Source organism: Labrus mixtus, chromosome 16 (genome assembly GCF_963584025.1).
Source record: "Labrus mixtus chromosome 16, fLabMix1.1, whole genome shotgun sequence".
Classification (NCBI taxonomy): domain Eukaryota; kingdom Metazoa; phylum Chordata; class Actinopteri; order Labriformes; family Labridae; genus Labrus; species Labrus mixtus.
This window is the reverse complement of record NC_083627.1, coordinates 20,294,368-20,310,265: the sequence shown is the minus strand read 5'-3', so window position 1 is coordinate 20,310,265 and position 15,898 is coordinate 20,294,368. Positions and strand designations below refer to the sequence as shown.

The window sequence follows — 15,898 nt, the reverse complement described above, 5'->3', positions numbered from 1 at the left end:
TCTTCAAATATTCAGCCTGAGTTTCCCCTCTTCTGTGTTTGCTCATTCCTCTTGTTTCCATCTGTGGCTTTTCTCAGGTGTGTTTGCACTTCTCCAAGCGTACGCCTTGCTGCAATACCTGAAGGACAGGCTGACCAGACAGGAATTCCAGACGCTGTTCTTCCTCGGGGTGTCCCTTGCTGCAGGCGCGGTCTTCCTCACCGTCATCTATCTCACATACACAGGTTAGTGCCTCTCCTCTCGATGGTTTCATGATGTCTTCAGCTGATTCCCTTGTTCACTAATGTTGACTAATCTAAAATGTGGTTGTTTTTCTCCTTTCTGTATCATGTACCGCTAAATTGATTGTCGTCTGGTTTTAGGCTTTTAGTCGACAACAAAGCAAATCAAAGAGTATCTCGTGCTTTGGGGAATTTATCACAGTGTTCTGACATTTTAGAAGCTCAATTAATTTGGGGGGGGGGATCGATGGATTCATTTTTATTTAAAAAAACAATCATAGATTGTAGCCCTCCATATAAGTAATTATCATTAGTGGGGACTAATATCAGTGCCTGGCATAAACAAACAGCCAATCAACAACAAGAGAAAAAAATGACATGGAATCCTGTTGTAATTAATGCTTTACTACTGAACGTGGTATTGTACACAACACAGGCAGAATATTCTTCTAAATGTCAGCACATTTCATTCAAGCTTCCTTTGGGTTCATTACTGGTCATCGAGTTTAGACTGAACACACTGCTGTAATGTTTAATGGTGTGTAAATGTTTAAGCTCTGCTAATGCAAACAGAACTTACATTTACTGTGGAGGGTTCTGGGTTATTTCCACGTGCAGTACCACTGTCAATGTGTCTCTTTAAAGGAAGATTGTGCAACATTTTACACATAAATACAACAGAAATCAAGTCTATCCTGTTAATGTGTCTCTGAGTCATGACCGTCTACAACGAGTGAGAAGGCTGAGTCCCGCTAGCTGTACTGTTGTTGGAGCTGTGTTTACATCATGTTTACATGGTCGGGACGGCCTTGTGTATAAAACTGTTTTAGTCAAAGATAAGAGAGAAGAAGAAGAACATACAGTAGTCTACTCATTGATTATTTGGATGTCTCATAAGTGTCTTTAGATCTCGGTCATTCTGTGTTAATTTATGTGTAATATGAAGCTAAGTGTGCTAACATTAGCGTGCTAACACAACAATGCACGCCACAGGCAATTGCAGCTCCAGCAAAGGAGAATTTTGTCCGCTTGCGCTTAATGGTGTTCAATTATGGTGCGTTCTCATTCATAACTCCTTTGTGTGAACGTGAGTGGAGAGAGGTTGGAGGAGAGGAGGGGCTTCAGTATGGAGGAGGTGTCACCAAACAGCAACACACATTCTTCCTTTGAATACAATACTCAATTTTATAAAAGAAGATAGTTGTTTTCTCCACCAGTCTGTCTTTTTAAATACAGTGTGTTTAAAAAATGTTTCCTGGATTCTGCTGAGATGTGGCGGACAGTTAGCCTTTTGTTCCAGGAGCCGTTGGCTTGATTTTAATGGTGATCCGGATCTGGGATGTTAGCCATATTAGAATGTGTTTTCTCTTTTAGCCAAAAGTTTTATTTGCGTTTGCTCATCATCCCTGGATAGTTGAAGCTACAGGCCCTCGGTGGGCTTCAAGTCAGTGTTTGGTTTGTCAGAAAATCAACCTGGAAGGATATTGCTAAACAAATATAAACTGATATGGATGCTGCAGCTCAGGAAGTTGGAGAACTGTGAGCGTTGGTGGAGGTTTTCTCTACACTTCTATATGTGTTGCTTTTCACTGACCTGGTTGAACCCTGGTGCACGCAGCCAGCTGGCTGAACTTTGTCCCTGATCATGTATTATTTTTCTTCATGATTTTTCAGCTCATCCTGGCCTAAAGGTTTCAGACCTCCTTCTTATTTATTGATTTTATTTGTCTTCTGCTGAAGTGAAGATTTGAGTTGATGCTCTGTGTCCGGACTTATTCATATATAAGTATACTTAACAGTTTATTTTCTAAGCACTAGTGGAGCGAGAATTCAGTGCACAGAAAACACCTTCTTACAGCATCACTGTGACTTCTCTTATCTCGTGGTGTATTACTTCAGACGGCTCCCAAGAAAGCTATTATATTTTAATGTGTAAGAAGAGAGCTCGCCTCCGCCTCAGGCTGTGTGTATACACCTTCTCTGCTGTGTGTAATGAACCTTGATAAAGAATGTGACTGTTTTTACACAACAACACATATTTGTTTCTTAGTTCAGGATAGGAAGCAGATGATTTACTTTCTCTTGTGACATTCTGTTGCTCCAGATTCTGTAAAAACGGCAGCCAAGCCTTTTTCCGCCCAGTGTAAAAAAAGATGGTGGCATGTTTCATCCACAGTAATTCTGGCATCCTCGGGTATATTTCCTGCCTGCTTTAGAAGTGATTGGCCGCTCTCGTGGTTGCAAAAGTCCCGTCTCTTGAGGGTCCTGGCTTCCGCTGGATGTCTGTTTAATGGTGTGATGTGTCAGATGTCTGAATTGAGCAGTGGGAGTCAGTGACCGTTTGGATTTAGCCAGTTCTTAAGTGACACTGCGCATGTCCTGCTCGAGTCTGTCAGACTGTTTCATCTCCAGGAGATCTCTAGCTGCTGGGTTTCTCCAGTCTCTTCAGAACGAAGCCAAATATTGATTGGTTAAATCAGAGTCATCCTTTAATTCACCTCTAAAATATCTCCCTCATCTCACTTTTTCTGCCATTTCCCTGCTGTGGCTCAGCTTCTTATTTTTAATGCTCTTTTTATTCCTGATGCTGACAGTGATTATGTCATCATTAATATTTTACTGATTTGTTACAGTCTCTTTAAAAGAGCATCAAAGGACATGGTGGAGCTGTATGTTGGTGACAACACATCACATGATTTAAATAATGTGTGTGTGTTTTTCGAGCGGCTCCCGGCAGTGGTTCACAGCTGAAATGTATTCCTACATCAAAGCTTCACCAGAATAAGACGTTTGTATGCGTGCATTTAATGCCCTGTGCAGTCTCATTTGCAGCCTAAATGGTTTCAGTAACATTTGTAAACGAGTCAATTCCACTCATTATGAACCTTCAATAGAAGAGATTTGTCAGCGTTGACAAATTCTCATGAGTTTTTTTTTTTTCCTTCTTCTTGGGTTTTGAACTGAAGATGGCAGATGGAAAAATCAGCTTTGTAGTGTTAAGACGATATGCTTGTAATGAAAACTCAATGTGATAGGGGTGGGAAATTTACTGGATTTCATCGTTATCGAAATATGCAAATTCTCAACCGCACAAAAAAAAAACCTTTCCCTCAGAACTACGTTGTTCTCTATTAGATGGAGTCCTGAGGATAATAACCAAGATTTACACTCCGTCAGGTGAAGCTAAAGCTAGCTATCCGCTAACCTCAGCTGTGAGAGGTTGTTTTATTCATCTCAATGTTCAGTAACATACAGAGTGATGCTGGGATGGAATTCACTCCAAAGTTATGTTAGACAACAAAACACTGTATACTTAAGAGACTTAAAGAACATTATCTACAGAGAAACTTGAGTGAGTACTAATGAGACTATGGGCCTTTTTGTGTGAACATGTTTATCTTCTAAGATGCTGTAAACTCAGACGGAGCCTTTCTGTTGTCTGTTTCTTTTGGGTTTTTTCTTTTATTATTTTTTATTTGTAGATATGATAAATGTAGTGGAATGTTTTTGTAGCGTAAGAAGAAGGGGGATGTTTTTTTTTTTTCTTCGGCTCACTCTTAATTGTGTTGTGTGAAACTTGAGGACAGCAGAGAAGACATCACACTGACTTTCAGCTAATATTCACTTTTCAATGTTTGTTTATTTATCACACTTCAGAACGCTTTCGCAATATTGAACAATGTGATCTCACAGCTCATCATTTCTCCTGTTGTTCAGACCCATAAGGAAGAGAAAAACAAAACAACCTCGTGTGGCTTCACTCGGTGCCTTTAAACTTTATACACAATAAAAAAAACTGCTGCTGAGCTGATTTCTTGTTGCAGAACAATTCATGGATCAAAACTTTTCTCTGGTTTCCAGTAAGTAGATGTATGGTACCACATTATGCAGCAGATTAACATATTGTTTCACCCGAGGAATACACAAACTGGACTGTAAACATGCCTTGTATTATCCTTGGGCAATCTTTGCTACACATCCTAACTGGCCTGTGGGTCAGGAGGAAGCGCTCTGTATTCATGCTGTACAGCCGGCTTCAGTTTGTAAATAATAAAAAATAAAACTAAACTAAATCTCAAGTTACATTTTTCCTTAAATAAAAAAAAAATGTGGTGCTTCTTTTTACACTCAACAAAACTTCTTGCACTACTACAAACACTCTTCAAGGTTGAAATGAAGGCACTTCTATATTTCTGTATTGATTGTCTTCTCTTTCTGCAGGATACATTGCTCCGTGGAGTGGTCGTTTCTACTCTCTCTGGGACACCGGGTAAGCTCTGCTGACCTTCACACTCTTCACCATCGATGAAACACTTGTTCAATCGAATCGAGTGCATGTGTGTGTTTTCCAGGACAGCTATAAACCCCCCCCTCAGACTCTATGTTGAGAAATTGTCTTACTTCCAAATCGCACCGAGCACCCTGTGTTCTCCAAACGCACTGCAACGTGTTTTACATTTCAGCACAGCCAATCAATTCTCCCCCTTGTCTGCAGTATGGGAGGGTTTTCTGTTTTTTTGCTTCTTCCTCTTGAGGCTGAGACTAATTTCTTAATGCGCTGTGTGTTTTCTCTTTTCCAGCTGTAATCACAAAACACATAAAATATTTCAAATAGGATAGAAACTGCTGCTGTGTCAAAGCCCAGAGAGAATCAAGAGAGATCACACAGAGGATAAAATAAACTAACAGCAACATTGAGAATGTAACTCATCCCTGATGCTAATTTTGTTCATTTTATACCGTAAGCATTCTAGGGAGGTAAATTATCTTTTGCTCCTCATAATTCAGGAGTTAATCAGGAGGATCTATTGTATAATTTGTCTCAGCACCCCCAACGCTCTTAACACAACACAAATTATCTCCTCTCCTCTCCTCCTCTCCTCTCCTCTCCTCTCCTCCTTTCCTCTCCTCTCCTCTCCTCTCCTCTCCCCCCTCCCCTCCTCTCTCCTCTCCTCTCCTCTCCTCTCCCCCCTCCCCTCCTCTCTCCTCTCCTCTCCTCTCCTCTCCTCTCCTCTAGCTATGCTAAGATCCACATCCCCATCATAGCGTCTGTGTCGGAGCACCAGCCGACGACGTGGGTCTCCTTCTTCTTTGACCTCCACATCCTGGTCTGCACGTTCCCAGCCGGCCTCTGGTTCTGCATCAAGAACATTAATGATGAACGAGTGTTTGGTAGGCACTTCTAATCTTTAATGTTTTTTTGTATATGATTTGAAAACCTTATAGCCACTTGTTCTGGAAGTAGTAGTATAGATTTAGCTTATTACTTAAATTAATTTTAATCTACATATAAATTCAGGACTCTTCTTGATAGATTAACAAGTTCTGCCTGTTTATATTTGTTGCCGTACTTTTCTTTCTTTGCATTAAGCGGTCATGTCTCTTTATCAGTCCATCTTCTTAGGCACAACTGAAACATCTTAAAATCGTTGTTTTCACATTCCTCTGACGATGAACCAGATGGAGTGTAATATCCACACCATATGAACGATTTTCAACACATTGCTGCCCCCCTCTGTGTGACTTATAATAATGATCTTGTGACTTTTCTCTTACTGTGTCTGTGATCAGATCAAATATATGTCCAACTGTTAGACATTGTAATACTTTGTGTTAAACTCATTACCTAATCAGTTAGTCAATCTACAAAAAAGTAATCCCCAAGTGTTCTAGAAATCAGTGAACATATCATCCAACTTTTAATGCAAGAAGTGTAAAGATAGCTTTGTTCTGGCTTTAAAATGTTGAGATTTTCTTCCTTTCTGCTTTTTTATTCACACTCACTGAATGTTTTTGGGATTTGGAGAAAACAAAACATTAACTGGCTTTTAGAAGCTTTTTTTTGTGTGTGGCATTTTTGTACAAATCAGTTAATCAACTCTAATTATTTGATCAACAACAATCGTTGTTTCCATACAGCAAATATAAGAATGCTTATTGTATGTCATTCATTGTTAAACCTTTAATCAGCTAACTGTGTTAGCGTGTTGAACATTAGAAGTCTAACATTTAGACTTAAGAGCAGCCTGCTGGAGCTGGAACGTTCATGTATCTGATTTACCTATCAAACCAAAACACGTTCATTATAGTCGTGGAAACATTCACTAAATGTGACTTATGTTGGATTAATGGTATTCTCAACATCTTGATTTTTAGCTTTGGTTCACGCTGTAAACGTCACACTCGACTGAATTTCAAACTTTATGGACCAAAGTGAAACTTCAAGTTAATGGTATTACCCAGTGGTGTAGTGGTGCCTGAAGAAGTGGGTATACTTCTTATTTTTACTCACAATGTTTTTTGTTTTTTTTAAGAGTATAAACAGCCTCCATTATAAACAGTGAGATGTATGAATAGCCCTGCAGATTTAGTCGGTGCTCACCTGCAAATCAGAGACAGAGTAGTGATCTTCACCATCCTCACAACAAAATGCAGCATACTACTGAATATAGTCAGTCAATCCATGGTGTGAATCAGAGGAGATTAAGTGTGTGTACTCTATGGAGACCTGCATATACCCTGCACTCCACCACTGGTACTACCTCATTAATGACACAGGTTTCCACCTTTTGACTTTTTTAAATTAAAGAACCAGACTTAACAGAACACTGTTTGTTCAATCTGGAGAGTTTTCTGACTGTCCCAGCCTTGGCGGGGCTCCAGTCGACAGTCAGAGTATGTTGTCTAAAGTGAATGGACCTCCCACTTCAAAACTCTATTTTTCTCATTCCCCATTTGTCAGCGTAAGTGGATAGTCCTTTAATGGCTAATTGTTCTGTTTTGACTGTCATTTATCTAATCGCCTGTAATTAACCAGCATCATTTGTGAATAGTTTATCAAAGGCCAAATCAAACACAGCACTTTCTCCTCTCCTGTGTCATGATGCACTTTCAGCTGCCTGACTGTGTGACTGACTTTCTTCAACATCTCAATTCAAACTTTAAAGTCAGACAGCCAGGATCAAGGGCAGAGCACCTTAGCGCGCTGAAATCAGTCCTTCTGCGCTCTCTTTCTCTCTCAGACTTAATCAGCCTATTACAGATATTGATTAGCCCCGAACCTGTTGAGCAGGGTCGTCCCTTCTCAAGGACGGAGAGAGCAGCCGGCGCTCTCCTCATTTAGGGTTCGACTTCCGCAGAGCCCACGTCGACTGATTATGCTGCGTTAGTCCAACAACTCAATTTATCGCCTTCTCCCCCTCTCCGTTCCATTTCCTGTCTCTTCTTTACATTCACACCGTCTTTCTCCTTGTCCGACCTTTATCTACTCCCCCCCCCCCCCCCTGCACACACTCATTGCCTTCTTTTCCGGTTACCTTCCAGTGGCCCTGTACGCCATCAGTGCGGTCTATTTCGCCGGTGTGATGGTGCGTCTGATGCTGACACTGACTCCGGTGGTGTGCATGCTGTCTGCTGTGGCGTTCTCCAGCGTCTTTGAGCACTACATGGGAGACGACACAAAGAGGGAGAAACCCCCCGCCGAGGACAGCAGCGACGAGGACGACAAGAGGAATTCTGGGAATCTTTATGACAAGGTCAGGACAGAATAACTTCAAACCAACATTTACAGAAATGATGTAACACAGCAGGGCTCGACATTAGAACTGGCCCGCTGGCCCGGATGAATGATTGACAGAGTCCGGGCCAGCTGACTGCACGTTCAGCTGACCTGCTCGGGCCAGTTATAATACTGCCTGAAAAAAAATAGACAGTAACACGTTCTCAATTATACAGCGCTTTCCTGTCATACCGGTGTTTTGTCAGTAATTATTTTAAAACGTCGCACTAATAACTACTACAGCATCAACGTATCATAAGCGCTGGTGCGCACGCATGTGTGTCACAGTTGAAAGGCAGCCGACGGCGTCACTGCTGTCCCACCCGCGAGCGTGCTTGCTAATCTTGAATTGTACACTCACACACAGATCTTAGCGCAGGTTTTCTCTGATAAAAAAACATGTTTGGTAAAACGGTTTTAAAACCATCAGATCTCGACAAAAGCCGAGCTGAAATCAGCATTCAAAGAAAAAAAATCACCGGAAGAGTTGAGAGTGACAGCAGGGCATGACGAAAACAGAACGGAGAAAAGTTTGAGCCACAGTGACAGACAGCTGGAGGAGCTGGAACACGTTAAAGTTAAAGACTAGATCCTGGTAAAGATCAAAGTTATTCACAAAGCATCTTAGCCATCTAACCCCCTAAAGTAAAGATCGAAGGATGAAGAGTTTCTCACAGAGAAGAAAGGAGAGATTCCAGCTCTATCACAGCCTCATATTAATATCAGATTAAGTAGACTCTTACAGTTACCAGCATGGTGAATAAACATGAGCACATCAATATAAGAAAAACACAAAATATTTGATATAACTAGAGCTCAATTAAATAAATAAACTTTTACATCAGAATGGTTCAAGAGTAAATTGGTGACTGTTATTTAGAATCAAAAGTAATGTTCCTTGGCCAGCTGTTACAATGGTCGGGCCAGTGATCTTTGAAAACCCTAACCCCGGAGGGCAAATTTAAAGTCAACCCCTGCACAGTATATCTCTATTTACGACCAGGGTTGTCACAATGGCAGACTTAGATAGGAGAGTATTAATGATCCAACAATATCAGAACCTTTTTCAATACCACAGCAACAAACATCAAAGTCACCAAGGAGTGAGAACTTTTGGGGTTTATACGACAAAAAATTACAGCTATTGTCTAAATAGCACAAATAATTTGGCAACATGTGCAGTTCAGTCCCTCCTCTCCTCTCTGGAAACATTTTGACCACCTTATACACTACAGCAGTGGTTCTCAAACTTTTTAGACTGCGTACCACCTCCGAAAATATTTGGCTCTCCAAGTACCACCATTATGGTAGATGTTAAAATACACTGTAGGCCTATTTCTAGACACATTTTACGCAGGAGGTTATTTATTATTGACTGTTGGCAGCCACACTATAGGACTACTAAGGGCTAGCGCTAGAACTGGCACTTAAACTAACACAACTCTGACATTTGCCCAAATCCAAAAAAAAGTGCAGCACAATAAAAATGACAACTTTATACCAACAACCTGTTTGAAAATATTTAGTCTCCAGTGTTTCCCACACAAACACGATACCTGGGCCCAAGTATATTCCCTGTTCTTATTTAATTTTTATTTATTCATAAAATTGCTGCGTGCCTGAGAGAGCGAGAGAGTGAGCGAGAGGGAGTGGGGGAGAGAGAGCGAGAGGGAGAGGGGGAGAGAGAGAGCGTGCAGGGCTCCTGAGGAGTGTTAACACTAGAACCGCCAAGACCGTCTGGGACCGGTTTGGGTTTTTATAATACAAATAACTCTTTTTAAATAAAAACTACGAGCCTCTCATCCAATGACTTTTTCTTAAATATGTGTCCTGTATGTTTTCTGAAGCCTATGTGTAACTAAAATAAAACACAAGATTTCTGAGCATTTATACCTCTAACCGCCGCCGCCTTCATATTGACAGCAGTTTAAAATGATACATTTCCCTGGATTGTTTTCGCGCGTCGTTTTAATTTTTTATTAGTTGTTGTTTCTATTTATAGACTTCATATATATGCGCAGGAATTTAACAAAGAGCGACAGATAGATAGGATATACAAATAGATAGATAGAGACCATAGACAGATAGATACATGCTCATTCTCAGAGAGAGGAACACCTGCGTGTCAAGTCTGACGTCGGTGCCCACGGAGCCACAACATCCACAAGAGCTGAGAAGGAGGCAGTGTCAGACAAACACGCACTGCAAGAAAAACATGACCATTGTCTCCTGCGAGGGGTGCAAGCACCCTGTGAGTGGGAAGTGCACCGTAAAGGTTGAGCACTTCTGAAGGTATGTGCATTACGTGCCGCGGCGCTGTCCAAGGTGCCGATCGTTCATTTGTTCATCTGTTTGTTTGTTCGCTGCTGCGTTATTGAGTTCTGCAGTTCTTTTTCTAGGCTATATAGTTTGTCATGCCCATAGATAGCCGTGTTTTTGTTGTTGTTGTTGTCTTTGGCGTGCATGTGTTGGTCAATGATTTCCTCTATGTCGGCGAAACAAACCCAGTTGCAGAGAGGAGGAGCATCGGTGTTTATCTCTTTTTTTTTTGCAGTGTTTTTATTAAAATGCATAGCCTAATATATCCAACAATATAATAGACTAAAAGTTATGTATGTTTCATTATTGTAGAATGTGGTTTATCAACGGGAGACGTGGAGCAGCAGTAAAAAACGGCGCACTAAAAAAGCCAACAGATATTGTAAATTGACATGTGACATTTAAAAGGTTACCAATCCTGCTTCATGCTGATAGTCTATTTGGTTTGTAGATAAAAGTAAGTTGTATTTAACTTCATCAAAAAAAAAATGCATTATTTGTGTGCTTCTGAGCACAAACAATTTTGGGCAGATTAAAGTTGAAATCTGAAGTCAAAACTAGATTAATTTAGAGGGGAAAACACATTTGATATAAATACAACTCAATAGATACAAGACAGATAAGATAAGAGTGTCAAAAAAAAAATGTTGTTTTATGCTGAACAGGTTTTTTTTATATATTGTGGAGATTTATTTTCGTACCACCACAGGGAGCCCGCGTACCACTGGTGGTACGCGTACCATAGTTTGAGAACCACTGCACTACAGCGCGTGTCTCGTCAGAGTCCTCAAATGTAATACTTTCCTCTCCTGTTCTACCAGAGCTAACAGACTCAACAACAGAAAGTGATGTGTCTCTCTGAGTTTCTCTTTGACCTTACACACTCTTTGTTGAGTTACTGCATGTTTGTCAGCTCTTCACTCTCCACAGCCTCGCTCACCAGTTTCCATAAACTGTGATTCAACTGTGAATCAGCTGCAACTGTTTGATGCTCTTACCAGAATTTGAGCAGTCTGGCTCTGTTGAGTTTTCCTCCGACTGCAATCACAGCAGAGCCAAACTGTGGCTTTGTTTAAACCGCTCCCCCCTCATAACGACACCATCACAAGTGTCTCTCCCTCCCTCGATGATATCTTTAAGCCATCAATTGTTCACCAAAACAGTCTGTGTTCATGACACATCCTTTATGCCTGCTCTGGTTGAAAAATGCAGCGAAAGACAATTTAGTAAGGCTAGGAAGCTTTACTTTTAACTCAGGCTATGACTTCATTTTATTAATTGCATTAAATGAGATTGCTGCTGCTGGGGTGCAATCCGGGACTTGATCAACCTTGGATGGGTCATGAGGTGGGCCTGATGTTGACACCCCTGAAACCCCTCAATGACCCCTGGAACAACCCTGATGATGCATCCCAGCACATCCTAGAGATGTATTTTGCAACTTAAAACTTGAAAGGAACGGATTTAAAAGTCAAAAATAGTTTAAAGGCAAAAAAATAATAAGGAAGCAAATAAAAATAGAAAAAACAGAATGTTTTGAAAATGTACCAATATGAGGTCATAAACATTTAAACAATGTTATATAGCAACAGTACACACGATGTTAACAAGGATCTACATGGTGGCTTTCAGACACAGATACTATCCTCCTGTCTGTGTTAACAAGGAATACATACATCATTAAGTTTTCATGTTGATGGATAGGTTAGCTTCTGTTAAATATCTGATTCATGATCAAAATTCTCTTAATAACTGATTTAAACAATCAAAATACCAGCAACCAGGATACCCTCCCTCCCTGAATGAATTGTCTAATTCCACTTTGTCTCACTGAACAACAGAAGAACCTCAAAGTGTGAAACAAACAGCAGACGTTTCTGCCCTCAGTTTAATTGAACATCTCATTTTCCACCAGTATGTATAATATGTTCTATCCTCCTGATCTCCATCCATCTTTACTCCCGTAAAGCCAGAGTTTTGGGTGTAAGAGCAAATAATTAAAACTGCTGGTGATGAAAAATGTTCTCATCATGCACATTTTCTCTGCTGTAAGTGTAAAATAATTTTAAATGATCACACAGCATGAGGGGGGGGGGGACTCTGGATGCCCTAATATACTTTGCTCAATTAGTTCATTCAATAATTTATCCCGCTCAATAATTCATCTTCCTGGAAACGCCACAGACTCTGCAGCACTGTGGTCATAGTGTTTGTCTCCCCCTGCAGGCCGGAAAGGTGCGCAAGCATGTGTCAGAGCAGGAGAAGGCAGAGGAGGGCCTGGGTCCCAACATCAAGTCCATCGTCACCATGCTCATGTTGATGCTGCTCATGATGTTCGCTGTCCACTGCACCTGGGTCACCAGCAACGCCTACTCCAGTCCCAGTGTGGTGCTCGCCTCGTACAACCACGACGGGTACCAATCACACACACACACACACACACACACACACACACACACACACACACACACACACACACACACACACACACACCAGTTGAGATGTGTTGATGGACGTTAATGACGATCTTAACAGTTCATAATGAAGAAGGTACGATTGCTTTAGCTTGCATGCTAATGAGTACATGTGAATAGTATCTAGAGCTCTCAGGGCAGCAGGGAAAATGTATTCTAAGGACATGTATATATGGATATGTGTATGTATTATAAGGATATGTCCTAAGAGGATTTGGGAAATATAGATTTGTGCACCTTTTAATATGATTGCTTTACTCAATGTTTCTAGGTCACAGGAAACATCTGTGAACCGTCTCTGAATTCACAAAAAGCTGATTTATTATTCTCTCTGACATTCTTTACCGGCATAATTATTCTCTTTATGCATTAGGGAGGAAATATTGAATGCCAAGACTAAATGGTAGAATCAAGTTCTCATACATATATTAATGATGGCACGGCAGCTCTTAGACAATGCTTCAGCCGTGGATCTGTGAGCAGAGGAGCTGTCACTCTGGCACACACTCACACATCACTGCACACACTTAGGCATAATGTGATTACCATACCTTCACTTAATTGGTTGCCTGGCTTTATGTCTGCTCCTCGCTCCCGGAGGTAAATTTAGGACATGATCGTTGGAGTGCGAGGTGTTTTTAACTCTTGGTTTATTATGCTCTATTTTCAGCTCCTGTTGCCCTCCTGATTTAAAGTCTTGCATGAAATATTAATGTCTTATGCCTGTCAATGCCTTTACCTGTCAACATGTTTTTTTCTGTCTTGTTAGGACACGTAACATCCTGGATGACTTCAGGGAGGCCTACTACTGGCTCAGGCAGAACACAGACGAGCATGCACGCGTCATGTCGTGGTGGGACTACGGCTACCAAATAGCCGGCATGGCTAACAGGACCACGCTAGTCGATAACAACACGTGGAACAACAGTCATATAGCACTGGTAAACACTTTGTTTTCCTACTTTGTTTTCCTTCTCTCTTTTTTATTCCTTGGAAGAGAAACCAATGACTTCATGTAGCTCCCACCGGATGAGTAGCGAGCTCTTTTTTTGATGGCATTGCTGCATTGTATAAAACTGCTCCCTACTACAAGAAGATGATCTAGTTTCAGACTGTTTTCACACTCAATTTACACTGAACTGAACATTCAGTTAATAGCTGTCACGTTCTGTGTGTTTGATTAAATTTGTTTTTCACTGTACCTCTGCTGCCAAATATTGAGCATGTTGTTGTCTTTTTTAGTTCAGTCTGTTGAGGCCCTGTAGCTTTGTGCTCTCTCTACCTGCTGCCTGTTGTGCCCACATCTGTCCAAAGAAAATGTAATTACAGGGAAGACGAGACAAATCTCTGTTTAATGATTCCCCGTATTGAAGCACCTTGTGAAACAGAGGAAACCTTATTTAAGCTCTACCTTCTCCCGCTCTATTTTAAGGTGGGGAAGGCCATGTCATCAAACGAGAGCGCAGCTTACCAAATCATGAGGTCGCTGGACGTCGACTACGTTCTGATCATCTTCGGGGGTGTAATCGGCTACTCAGGAGACGATATAAACAAGTTCCTGTGGATGGTGAGGATAGCGGAGGGAGAGCACCCCAAGGACATCAGGGTAAGTGTGTGACAGCAGCTTCCCCCTGTCACTGAGTCATGTAGCGAGCACTCACACAGCAGTGAAATCAGTGTTTCCTTTCACTGTTACACACGCTGACACTCTTTAAAATGTTACTCAGGGACAGGCATTTCTTTATGAAATGTTGTTCATTATTTACTCAGTGGCACATCCTGAATGGTAACCCTTTTTATGGGAAGAAAATATTCCGTCCTTCATTTCCCTATTTAATTATTTTCATGCCACACTCTTTTCAGCACATGAACACACAACTCCTAATTAACTGTCAGACCCCTAAAAACCCAAAATTTAGGTTTTATTCTCTCAATGTCTTCTTCAGCTTGGAAGCAAAACTTTGTGATAGTTTCAGTGTTAGCCAGTATCGTTGTGTGCTTCATTATCCCCCACCCTGACTCTGTCAACATTAAAGACCTGTCTGAAGTCTTCGTCATGCTCATGGTTAGTAGTGAAACCTTGGCTACTTCAATAATAGTCAGCAGGTTCCATTTTTTGGGAATGCCTGTAAGTCCTTCTTTTCCTAGACTGTGATGAAAGAATTGATACCACACTTATGTTTGTATGGTAAGCAGCATACAGTTACAGCCACATTGTTAGCCAAGCATTGAATAAAGCCTATAAACTCTAAACCTGCTAACCTGGCTCAGTTACAATACTTCAGAATCCAATTACCAGCACCTTTGAACATCACTTTCTGTGACCTGTGTCTCGTTCATACTAACTGATTTAAAAAACAAATAAACATGATAGATGTGCTTCTCATATGTTGAACTATTCCTTCATCTGGTCCAGTCCTAAACTGGTTCAGAACCTATCTTCAGGAAAGGCAGTTCTTTGTGTCCATTGTGAACTGGAGCTCGAACAAAGCCAGTGCAATATGTGGAGTTCCTCAAGGGTCTATTCTCTGACCACAACTATTTAATCTTTATTTCCTCACACTCACTCATATTATTCAGAAGCTCAAAATTAACTACCATACCTATGCAGATGATTCACAATTATACATGTTACCTCTAGAGGACCTGGATCCCATACATTGCCTCACTCCCAGTCACAGAATTGCAGCTCATCATCTCAGCTCTATGTCCATTGATGGCAAGAACAAAGCAAAAAAACCTGGGTCTTACAATGATCAATGATCTTGTGTCAGAGATGTGAGTCAGCTTACAAAATCAGCATTTTGCCACCCAAAAAAATATCTCAAAACTCAGGGGCTTTCTGTCAGGGACAGATGCTGAAAAATTAATACATCAATGTAGCTGCACAGATTCACACCTGAACCAAAAAATATAAACACATCATCCGAGTTCTGAAATATCTCCATTGGGTCCCGGTTGAAACTAGGATTGACTTTAAAATGATGTAATTTATGAACACAGTTTGACTTGATTGTTTATACTTTATATTTTTATGGTCAAGTGAAAAAAACAAGCTTTTTTGGATGTAAGTGATTCATCCACCCTGCTGTATCTGAGCTGCATAGAGTGTTGTGAAGAAGTTTCTTCTCTTCACATACTTCCGTCTTTGTCTTCTTCAGGAAAGTGACTACTTCACCCCTCAGGGAGAGTTCAGGGTGGACAAAGCCGGTTCACCTACTCTGCTCAACTGCCTCATGTACAAGATGTCTTATTATCGATTTGGTGAAATGCAGGTAAGGACACAGTTCTAATGAAAGACGTAACCTGCTGGCCAGCAAAAACAC

General features: G+C 41.0%; 1 protein-coding gene and 1 long non-coding RNA gene across 2 annotated transcripts in view; both read left to right on the top strand.

Moving 5' to 3' along the window:
* The window catches only part of LOC132990597 (dolichyl-diphosphooligosaccharide--protein glycosyltransferase subunit STT3B), an 89,981-nt gene that overhangs the window by 68,392 nt on the left and 5,691 nt on the right, over positions 1-15,898 (top strand). The window contains exons 7-14 of the mRNA XM_061058896.1: positions 78-224; positions 4,443-4,491; positions 5,239-5,393; positions 7,545-7,756; positions 12,325-12,512; positions 13,342-13,513; positions 14,005-14,178; positions 15,734-15,847. Of these exons, the coding sequence (XP_060914879.1) occupies positions 78-224; positions 4,443-4,491; positions 5,239-5,393; positions 7,545-7,756; positions 12,325-12,512; positions 13,342-13,513; positions 14,005-14,178; positions 15,734-15,847 (1,211 nt within the window). The remainder of the gene's footprint in view (positions 1-77; positions 225-4,442; positions 4,492-5,238; positions 5,394-7,544; positions 7,757-12,324; positions 12,513-13,341; positions 13,514-14,004; positions 14,179-15,733; positions 15,848-15,898) is intronic.
* Positions 7,915-8,286, top strand: LOC132990598 (uncharacterized). Its single transcript, XR_009676079.1, has 2 exons — positions 7,915-8,086; positions 8,159-8,286. It is a non-coding gene; the product is annotated as an uncharacterized LOC132990598 (long non-coding RNA).